At 50.5% G+C, this 11,728-nt stretch overlaps 1 protein-coding gene across 1 annotated transcript in view; it reads right to left on the reverse strand.

Annotated features, from left to right (window-relative positions):
- The window catches only part of PRKY (protein kinase, Y-linked), a 102,838-nt gene extending 93,542 nt beyond the window's left edge, over window positions 1-9,296 (reverse strand). Inside the window, exon 1 of the mRNA NM_001193662.1 lies at window positions 9,131-9,296. Coding sequence (NP_001180591.1) covers window positions 9,131-9,296 — 166 coding nt within the window. The remainder of the gene's footprint in view (window positions 1-9,130) is intronic.
- Between the last annotated feature and the right edge of the window lie 2,432 nt (window positions 9,297-11,728).

An 11,728-nucleotide genomic window follows, 5' to 3' on the forward strand; every position in this document is an offset into this window, starting at 1 on the left:
ATGGAAGTCCAAGATGAAGGTGTGGAAGATTCAGAGTCTGGCAGAGACCAGCTTCCTAATTAATAGTGCTATCTTGCTGTGTCCTCATATAGTGGAAGGGGCGAGAGAGCTCTCTGGGGTCCCTTTTATAAAGACACTGATCCCATTCATGAGGACCCACCCTCATGACCTCATCACCTCCTAAAAGCCCTACCTGCTAATATCATCATCTTGGGGACTAGGGTTTCGACATAAGAATCTTGGGGTGGGGGACACAAATATGATGATGGTGGCCCCAAACCTGGTTTTGAGTCTGGACCCACCACAGTAAACAACCACAGGGAGGCAACCTACAGAAACGGCAGAGGGAACCCGTCACACAGAAGAAACAACGGTTCCACTTTCTTACCAGGAAGCTGGCTTAACAGGAAGCTTCTAACCACAGACTTTTCTAACAGGGAAAACTCGGTCACAATTCCAAACAAAGCAAAGCACTTTCAGCTTTTTGGAAGGACTGCCTTGGGGCTTTCTCTGTATTTCCCCCAAGGTTTTTTGTTTGTTTGTTTGTTTTAAACAACCACAATGCCACCAACATTACTACCTTTTTGAAAGATTCTCTCTCTCTTTTTTCTTTTCAACTTTACATACGCAATTTCATGCTGGAGAGAAGAGGAAACTGATGGATAAAAAAGGTTTATTTTTTGGAGACCTACAGTGTGCCAGGCACTGTGTAATCATCTCCCTTGATACTTCCTTTTATTTTTGACATAGGCTCTTACTCTGTTGCCCAGGCTGGAGCACGGTGGCACCATCATGACTCCTGCAGTCTCCACCTCCTGGGCTCAAGTAATCCTCCTGCCTCAGCCTCCCTAGTAGTTGGGACTACATACAAGCCCACGCCACCACACTCAGCTACTTTAAAAATTTTTTTTTGGCCAGACGTGGTGGCTCATGCCTATAATCCCAGCAGTTTGGGACGTTAAGGCAGGTGGATCACAAGGCCAGGAGTTCAAGACCAGCCTGGCCAAAATGGTGAAACCACATCTCTATAAAAACTACAAAAATTAGCCAGGCACAGTGGCAGGAGCCTGTAATCCCAGTTACTTGGGAGGCTGAGGCAGGAGAATCGCTTGAACCTAGGTGACAGAGGTTGCAGTGAGCAGAGATTGCAGCACTGCACTCTAGCCTGGGTGACAAAGTGAGACTGTCTCAAAAAAAAAAAAATTTTTTTTTTTGAGATTGGGTATTACTATATTGCCCAGACAGATACTGAGCTCCTGGGCTCAAGAGATCCTCCCACCTCAGCGTCCTAAAGTGCTGGGATTACAGGCATGAGCCTCCACACCTGGCTTCCCATGAATTTTTATTTTTTTGAAACAAGGTCTCTGTCACCCAGACTGCAGTGCAGTACCATGATCTCAGCCCACTGCAGCCTCAACCTCCTGGGCTCACGATTGTCATGCCTTCACCCTCCTTTGATTTTCACAAACCATGTCTCTTCCTGGTGGGAGGTGTCCGCTGCTTTCGAGAGTTTAACATCTCCCTTCTTTGCAGCGTGCCCATGAACTGCAGATGACATTGCTTTTGTCGTCTGATCCAGTGTGCATGCCTTGCATTCCCAGGGAGGAGGCAGCGTGCTGCAGGCAAAACCTACTGCCACATAGCATCCCTTCTCTCAGACCCTCTTTCCATTAAGAAGACTACAAGCATGGTGGACACACCTGTAATCCCAGCTACTTCTGTGGCTGAGGTGGGAGGATCACTTGAGCATAGGAGTTCGAGACCAGCTTGGGCAACATAGCCATACCCAACTCTATAAAAATAAATAAATAAATTAGTTGAGTGTGGCAGTGCACATCTGTAGTTCCAGCTACTTGGGAGGCTGAAGTGGGAGGATCACTTGACCCAGGGAAGTGGAGGCTGCAGTGAGCTATGGCTGTAATACTACACCCTAGCCTTCACTACAGAGTAAAACTCTTGTCTTTTAAAAAAAAAAAAAAAAAAAAAAAGAGGCAGCCGGGCGCAGTGGCTCATGCCTGTAATCCCAGCACTTTGGTAGGCCAAGGCAGGTGGATCATGAGGTCAGGATATCGAGACCATCCCGGCTAACATGGTAAAACCCAGTCTCTACTAAAAATACAAAAAATTAGCCAGGCGTGGTGGTGGGCACCTGTAGTCCCAGCTACTCGGGAGGCTGAGGCAAGAGAACATCGTGAACCCGGGAGGTGGAGCTTGCAGTGAGCCAAGATTGCACCAATGTACTCCAGCCTGGGCGACAGAGCAAGACTCCATCTCAAAAAAAAAAAGAAAAAAGAAAAAAGAAAATAACGCTAATGTTGTTGTGGTGGAGCTTCTACCCATAGAGAAACTAATGTACATATTGTACCCGTCCAGTACTTGGCATCAGTGAGTGTCATAAAGAACAACTGCCAATAATGCCATCATCCATTCATTTATTTATTCACACACAGAGTGACCAGCTTGTCCCTGTCTCTGCCTGCGACTTTCCCAGCTAGCACTGAAGGTTTCCCACCTCAGGAAACCCCAGGCGCATGAGGAGGGTTGATTTCTCTATTCATGCGGTGGATGGTCTTGGGCACACACTAAGTGCCGGGTCTGTTCTTTGGATGTGGGAGATGAAAGGGGCTCCAACACACAGAGGTCCCTGCACTCTTGGCATTTATGTGCCAGCAGCGGAGGCAGGCGGAACGCTTGAGCCCAGGGGTTCAAGACTAGCCTGGGCAACACAGCGAGACCCTGTCTCTTTTATTTAAAATAAGTCCTGCACATGTATCTTAATTTAACTTAAATTTAATTTAACATGTATTTTAATTTAACTTAAATTAAAAAAATAAAATGAAATAAACAATGAAGAGGAGAAACCGGCAGGACTTCTATCCTTGGAGATGTTCTCTGACGTGTAATATTTGATCTCATCTCTTGGCATTTGCGTGACTTAAAGGAAACTGTCATTCACACATGCATGAGCCTGTCTCACACGGAGCACCCACACAAGATAAATAAGATCAAAGGGCTGAGCTCCACTTTCTGTGTATTGTTAGGCTACAAACAACACTCCTAATTGCTATGTCAACACTGCCCACAAGGCTGCTGATTTATGCACACAGTAGAATCTCACCAGTTCAGATGCCATTCGTCCCGGCAGCATGCTGTGTGACAGACAGGGTGGGGATGCCGTGGACTCAATGTCTGTGTCCCCCTAAAATTCCTGTGTTGAAATCCTCACCTGCAAGGTAATGGTGTCAGGAGGTGAGGCCCTAGGGAGGTGATGAGGTCGTGAGGCTGGAGCCTCATGAATGGGATCACTGCCCTTATAAAGGGGCCCCAGAGAGCTCCCTCACCCCTTCCACCATGTGAGGACACAGCGAGAAGGCACCATCTATGAACCAGGAAGCAGGTCCCCAACAGACACCAAATCTGCCATGCCTTCATCTTGGACCTCCAGCCTCCAGAATTGTGAACAATAATAAATGTCTGTGGTTTGCTACTCTGGAGGCTGAGGCAAGAGAACAGTGTGAACCCAGGAGGCGGAGTTTGCAGTGAGCCTAGATTGCACCACTACACTCCAGCCTGGGTGACAGAGCAAGACTCTGTCTCAAAAAAAAAAAAAAAGCCACCCAGTTGGTGGTATTTTGCTACAACAGCCTGAATGAACTATCTTAAGGCATTAATAAGACCCAGCAACGAGGAGAGCAAAGGAAAATTCTGGCCAATTTAGGAGAACCAATATGAGCTATGGCAAGGTTTCTCTTCAAACAGCCTGCTCAACCTTTTATTCTTTAATTCCCAGTATCCACCCCTGCATCTCTTTCTTCTCCTTTTCTTCTTTCTGACTTTACTACATGCCCAGGCATGCCACAGCACCAGTGGCATTATCAGCACCAGCTCACACTCCTTCCTTTATTTGGGAAAAGACTGGCTTTCTAGTTCGCCACAGACGACCCCTCCCTCCTCTCCCCTCTCTCCAATCATGTGTCCACCTTATCATTAAAGAACGTTGAAATGTTTAGCCAGTCGGGTCTATTTTAGATTGTGCAGTCTGACCCCAGCCAATGGGGAAAGGACACAGGGGCAGGAGTTGCCTTAGGAATAAAAACTTCTATCTCCTTTGTTCAGGGTGCTCTTGGGGCAACCAGCCACACAGGAGGCACCCTTCTGTGCAGAAATAAATTTTTTTTGCAGAGAAATCCTTTGTCTAAGGGCTAGTTTTTCCTTGCGACTCCAAGCCTTATTTCTAAAAACCAAGGACAGAATTAAAAACTACTAGTACAAGCGCTTTAGATTTCAGAACCATGCATCATTAATTATGAAGATCTCCTAGCTCTTAAGAATATAAAATATTTTCAGATGGTATATCGTGTGAAAGTTACAAAAAAAAAATGTGTTGAGGAAGACAGAGGGGTCTGCGGTGAGGGAATTCATCCTGCACCATGGTTTGGAGGGTGGTAGCTGCCAAATCCACACACTGGGTAAAACTGCACAGAACTCTACACACACACTCGCAAACACAAATGAGCACCTTTTGAAAACTAGTAAAAGGCTGAACAAGCCAGGCACGATGGCTCATGTCTGTATACAATCCCAGCACTTTGGGAGGCCGAGGTGGGAGGATCACTTGAGGCACCAGGAGATCAAGACCTAAGCAATATAACAAGACTCTACCTCTACAAAACATACAAAAATTAGCTGGGGATGGTGGTGCATGCCTGTAGTTCCAGCTACTTGGGAGGCTGAGGTGGGAGGATCACTTGCACCCAGGAGTTCAAGGCTGGGGTGAGCCGAGCTCGCACCACTGTACTCCAGACTGGGCAACAGAGTGAGACCATGTCTCAAAAAAAAAAAAAAAAAAAAAAAGCTGAACGAGGTATGTGTTCTCTTTAATAGGGATATACCAACATCAATGACTTGGTTCTGATATTGTCCCATGGATATGGAGACGTCACCATAGAGAAGCTGGCTGAAGGGTCTGTGAGACTCCAGGTACTGTTTTTGAAATCTCCTGTGAGCCTGTATTTCAAAATACATATATTTTAGTACGGGTCCAGGAACTTTGGAGTCTTCCTCATAGTAACCGTGTAGGACAGGTACTGTTATTACTTCCCTTTTTTTCAGATGAGTAAATGTAGAACTAGGTTAAGAAAAGGAAGATGAAATGTGGACCCAAATCCTGGCCACTGGTTTACCTGCTGAATTACCTCCTTCCTGACAGGCTAACATGGGGGATACCCATGAGAAACAAGCAGTGGCTTATAGATGCCAAATGATTCAATAAGGACACTTTTGGAATAAAACCTAAGTTTTTTGGGGTCTTTTTTTTTTTTTTGAGATGGAGTCTTGCTCTGTTGCCCAAGCTGGAATGCGGTGGTGTGATTTTGGCTCACTGTAACCTCAGACTCCCTGGTTGAAGGAATTTTCCTGTCTCAGCCTCCCATGTAGCTGGGATTAAAAGCTCACGACACCATACCCAACTAATTTTTGTATTTTTAGTAGAGACGGGATTTCACCTTGTTGTCCAGGATGGTCTCGATCTCCTGACCTCGTGATCTGCCCGCCTCAGCCTCCCAAAGTGCTGAGACTACAGGCATGAACCACCGTGCCTGGCCAAACCTAAGTATTTTTTATCTGATATACAGAGAAAGCAATTCTCAAGCAGTCATTTTAAGTGGGAAGATTGGTAAAATAAGGCTGGTGGATTGCTGCACAGAGAGACATCCTCTTCTGTCTACGTAGTGTAAGTTTTTCACTTCCATAAATTATTTTATTTTATCTTATTTTATTTCATTTTATTTTTTAGACAGGTTATTTTATTTTATTTTATTTTATTTATTTTATTTTATTTTATTTTTTAGACAGAGGGTCTCGCTCTATCACCCAGGCTGGAGTAGAGTAGCATGACTATGGTTGACTACAGCCTTGACCTCCTGGGCTCAAGTGATCCTCTTGCCTCAGCTTCCCGGGTAACTAAGAGCACAGGTATGCGCCAACATGCCCAACTACCTATTATTACTATTTTTTTTTTAAGAGATGAGGGTCGCGCTGTATTGCCTAGGCTAGTCTAGAACTCCTGGCCTCAAGCCATCCTCCCACTGCAACTTCCCAAATACCTGGGACTACAGGCACGCCCCACTGTACCTGGCCCAGATTTTCCTTTTTTAAAGCACAATTGTTCTCCCTCATAGGAACAAGCACGGCTTGGTTATATAAACAAGAAATTTAAAGAACCAGACTGAAACCCATTTTTTCTCTGAGGAGTCATATGGCTGTTCTGATCCAAAGTTCCTAAAACTATTAAATCAGCCTTTAAAGCAGACGTACTACAGAATCCCTTCATGCACAAAAAAGAAAAAAAAAATCCATTATCAGATTTTTCACAATTGCAAACTGCACTCTTTCTTCCTAACTACCTGAACTTGAGGAAAACTGGTCTATCTAGAACACTGACAGTTTCCTTTTTTTTTTTTCCTCCATTGCCCAGGCTGCAGTGCAATGCTGTGATTTTGGCTCACTGCAACCTCTGCCTCCTGGGTGGAAGCAATTCCTCTGCCTCAGCCTCCTGAGAAGCTGGGATTACAAGCGCCTGCCACCACGCCTGGCTGATTTTTGTATTTTTTCAGTAGAGATGGGGTTTTGCCACATTGACCAGGCTGGTCTCGAACTCCTGAGCACAAGTGATCCGCCTGCCTCGGCATCCCAAAGTGCTGGGACTACCAGCATGAGCCACCACGTCCAGCCTGTGATTGGCTTTAAGTCATAGAAAAGAGGATTGCTCAACTGGAAATCTGCATACAGATCCCCTCCACCCACCCCCAAAAAGTTCAGTACTTCTGGGGATGCTTGTTTGGGGCCTGAGAGAATTAGGAATGAGGGGGAAAGAGCACTTAAAGGCAAACTTATATTCCGGCGGTGACAGTTTAGGATGAAGAGGGGTCACACCCACACAGACTGGGTTTCAACTCCAGACTGAGACTCAAGCTCGCCCCTCACTCTTCTCCATCACGCCTTGTAAAAGAGTCCAAAGCTGCTGTAAATTGTGGCTCAGAGAGACAATCGTGAAGACTCTAAAACCCTTGGGTTTTTTAGAATTTATTCTACTACTTTTAGGTGAATCATACTCACATTGCTCTTTAACCAACAACAAAGAAAGGGGCTTGGATAAAATGCTGCAGATAATGTCACCAAAGCTGTGAAGTTGTCATGAGAGAGTGTTCCAGACACACACACACACACACACACACACACACACACACACACACCCTGGGTCCTGGTCTCCTGTTGCCCAATTAGTGTAGGATACCTAGCTCTCCTGTCACATCGTTGGAGCTCACAGGAAGTTATCCTTGAGAAAGCAGCATCATCCTCATTACGAGAGCACTGACTGGACTGAAAAAAAAAGCTGACCTCCCTGCCCAGCCAGCTTGGTCCCTAGAGACAAGGACAATCTATTTTTTAAAATGAGGTTACCCGCTGGGTACCCTAAGCTGACTTGATGTCAAACTGAGTGGCCCCCTGTCACACGAGAGCTCCTCACCTCTGCCGCCCTCCTGCCCGCATCCTGCTCTCTGCCCCGGCCTCCAGCCCCAGCTCCACGTTTCCCAAAGGACCCATGTGGGTGCCCCAAAGAATGACAAACGCTGGTGCTGAGTGCCAAGGAACGGCTGGACCTCATCAATTTTCCATTGTCGAGTTGTATTTCCACCTACTGTGGCGGCTGCGCCAGTCAGGGTTCCTGCCCCACCCTTCTTCCCCGCAAAACACACCCAGCTCTAAGATTAGACCAGGACAGCTTTCCATGGGGGACCAGAAGAAGAGGGAAAGCAGAGAGAAGGCAGGGAGACAGAGAGAGCAAGACAGTAAGGGAACAGACAGAAAGACAGAGAGAGACAGAGGAGAAGAAATGCAGATACACGAACAGGGTCACAGAAAGAGAGAGAAAGAGAAACAGAGAAAGAGAGAATGAGATAGGAGGAGGGAGGGAGCGCAGAAACAGAGAGGGCCTCGTCCCACTCTGTCCTTCCAAACTCAGGCTTTCCTCGTGGGCCCTTCCCTCAAGGTCTAAGTAGCAAAGAGGTCACTGAAGGAAGCTAAGTCCTCTCTTCCTCAGCGCTTCTGAAGGCCCTCAGGCTATGCCCGGTGGTCTTCCTCAGCCCTAAGGTGTGACCTTAAGCCCTTGGGCTTCCCAGCCCAGCTTCCTCCTTTCCAAAATGAGAGGACAAACAGGAGTTAAGAGGGTTTGAGAGCCCCCGCCCCACCAACACACCCAAGACACCCCCCTCCGCTCTCCCATTTATTTTCTTGACAACCAACACCCCACTTAGCCATACAGAGTCCCTAAGAGGCACAGGCGGGCCGGTGACAACTGTTTAAATCCAGCGCCCACATTCCGCTGGGATATTCTGACCCACTCAGGGCTGCCCCCATAAACCAGCGCGTGTCCGGATCCGAACGCACTGAGAACTCGAAACCTCTGTCAAGCTGCCCATTCGAGGTTAAGTTCAAAGACAGACGACAAAGGAAACGGATAAAGCGTCCAATACAAGAATTACCCATTTCAGACGCACAAGACGAAGAGCACAGGCGGTGTCAGGACATGTTAGGATCCGTCCCCAACTCCGCCGTCTTCATCCCCACAAAGCCACGAACACCTGTCCCCCGGGGCCCAGCTGCTCCTGCAGCCCATGGAGAAATCTGTACATTCCCCGCCAAGGACCCTGCCGCTGGGCACACGGGGAGGCTGGCCTGAGGGACCCCGCGCCCGTGTCCCTGGGGCCGCTACCTGGGAGAGCGCACGAGGTACCCTAGGCGAGATGTCCTACAGGAAGTTTTGTGACGTCGGACGGCCCAGGCCCCAGAGTGCTGTGTGCGCTGGGGATACAGAGTGGTCTTCCAGAGGAGCCCTCGGCGTTCCAGGGAAGGCCCCCAGCCAGATGGGGGGACTCGCCGGGGCTGGAGGGTGCGCTCCAGTTCTCCGAGCGGCCCCCGGGGAGACCCAGGGCGCAAGGGCAGCCCCGCGCGGGGATCCCGCTGCAGGGCCCTCCGCAGGAAGCGGGCACCCGGGGCCCTTTGTCCTACTACGGGGTCCTGGCCGCGCCGCGAGCCCCTGTGGGCCGAGTTCCCGCGCGCACTCACTCACCCACGGTGACCAGCGCGTCGAAGTCCTGCAGGCGGTAGGCAGGCGCCTCCGGCGACCGCGCCTCGGGGCTGGGGCAGAGCGCGGGCGCCCAGTCGGCGGTATCCTCCGCCACCTCTCGGGAGTTGCTCTCCGCCGCGGCCGCCTGGGCCGGCCCGGGCGCCTCCATGGGGAGGCACTCAGGTCCGGGGTGCCGGGCCAGGCCAGAGCGCTCGGGAAGCCGGACTCCCCGGGACGCAGCCTCGGAGGGCGGCGCGGCGGCCGCGGCAGCATCAACGGAGGCTCCCCATGCGCGCCCTCGCCTCTGGGTGCGCGGCTCGGCACGGCTGACGGAGACACAGAGACAATGGCTGGGCGGTGCTCACGGCACTAGCAGCAATAGCCCCGGGAGGGAGCAGCCGCTGGCCTCGCGGGGCGGGCACCGAGTGCTGGATGGCTGCGGGGAAGGCGGGGGCCCTAAGCATTCCCGGTCTCACGCCCGCCGCCTCCTCCAGCTCGGTGGCCGCGTGCGCGCTGTTGGGGCGGGCGAAAGCAGCCTGGGCGTGACTACGCCTCTCCCCGCCCCCACCCGGCCGCGGGGCTTTGGGGGGCGTCGCCTTCGCGTGGGCTCCGCCCGGACGGCGGCCCAGCCGAGGAGTCCAGGCGACTCCAGTCACCAAGGGCAGGGGCGGCGCTGGGGAGGTGCCCACGCCCCCTCCGCGCCCGGGGCGCCCCCGGGGTGGGACCCAGGATGACTTCTCCCCGGAGTCGCACTGGCGGGCCACCCGCGTTGCTGCACCCAAACCCGGAAGATGGGGAGGCTGGGTGGCCCGGGGACAGGGAGGGCGTGGCTCAGCAAAACTGAAGCTCAAAAATACAAAGTGAAATTGGCGTTTGGTGAGGAGAGGGGCTGGAATTAGCCTGGCTACTCAGGACGCGCGCTGCGCGCGGATCCCCAAGAGGGGCTGCCGGGTCTGGGGAACAAGGTCAGCGCCCTGGTTTCGTCGTAGGACTGGTGATTCCACATTTTTACTTGGAAAGGGGGAGAAAGGGTGGGCTTGACTCTGTGCGTTTGTTTGCAGCTTCCTGTGGATCTAGAATTCTTTCCAAATAAACATTTATTTAAAGAACTAGGGAAAGACAGATTTGAGAGGTCGCCCGACCAAATGTAGCGTGTGAAACTTGATTGGTCACTGTTTAAACACCCCGGCGACAACCTGTTAAAGAACTGTGCAGACGCATTTCAATTTCAGAAACGCAAAGATTTTTTTTTCCTAGCGTAAGTGTGGCTTAGGCAATAGTTGGACATACTTATATTTAAAACTGTTATCCGTGTGGATTTGAAATGCAAATATAGCTAGATATTTGGTCACCCCTTTCCCCAGGGAAATGCAGACAGTGCTTAATGCGGGCCTGGCACGGCCTAGACGCTTGCTCCCCTGACCCGCAACCAGGGCGCCCCAGGCTGTCGGTTGGCCAACCACACATTGAGCAGCAAGGGGTCAAAGAGCAAACGCCTTTGTTTTGAGGGATCTCAGCGATTCTGCGACTGAAAGCGGTCTCCAGTCCCTCAGTCCTCAGGTCAGGGGGGCTTTCCGAGAGCCAAAGCGGCCTCTAAGTTAGAACGGACACATTTTTAGGGGGACCAGGCCGAGCCATCCTTCCACAGCTAACGGGGAGGGGGAGTCAGGAAGTCTGAACCTGGCTCAGGCTTTGGATTTCTGGCCCCTGGCTGACAGCCTCGCCCAGCCTGCACCTGCATTTTGTGGGTGGCATATCCCCCTGGGGGTGACGCCCGCTCTCTATGCGCTGCAAAATCCTGAGCTGGAATGCAAAACATATGCGACACCAGCAGGCCCCCGCCATCCCCTGAGCCTGGTTAGGACAGGTCACGGCCCTGCCAAGCTTCACCAGCAAGCCGCGCAATCCCTTGATCCTGGTTAGGACAGGAAATGGCCCTGCCAAGCCCTGCCTGGCCGAGGGGTTCAGGGCCAGCAAGGAACGCGCACTCAGGAAAAGTTCGTGTCTCCCCGCGGAACGCGCGCCCTCTCCACTAGGGCCTGACCTTGGAAATGTAAGCCTGCGGCCTCATAAAGTCCTTTTAATCAAGGCCCGGGTTTCACACCCAATTAAGCATATGTCTTTGCCTGCAAATTGCACGCAGGAAGAAGAACGTGGCACAGATTTGCAGCGTTAACACTCTGCTTGGGCTGCTGGTTGGTCTGATTCCACCGAACCCACCCTGAACTTGACCACATACCTACCTCTTCTTATAAACAGACCCTGCACATTTCACAACACCTTGCTTAACAAAAGCTGCTTTGGAAGGATCACAAAAATCCTTCAGAAACCACAGCATAAAAATCCTTGAGAAACCACAGCCTATTACTTGAAAGACAAAAAAGGAAAGTGCCTATGAGTTAGACATGGAAGGGTCATTATGGCCTTAATGAAGTGGCATTATTTTGCAGGGGGGTCAGGAAATGCTGAACTCTGCCGTTCCAAAGAAATAAGTCCCTGACCCTAAACCAGAATGAGCTATAAATTTAATACCATGATAGGTACAGGTGTTGTTAAATATGAGAGGAATCAAAATTGTACCATCTGGCGGAGCGCAGTGAC

The sequence above is a fragment of the Pan troglodytes genome, chromosome Y (assembly GCF_028858775.2).
Source record: "Pan troglodytes isolate AG18354 chromosome Y, NHGRI_mPanTro3-v2.0_pri, whole genome shotgun sequence".
In the NCBI taxonomy this organism is placed as follows: Eukaryota; Metazoa; Chordata; class Mammalia; order Primates; family Hominidae; genus Pan; species Pan troglodytes.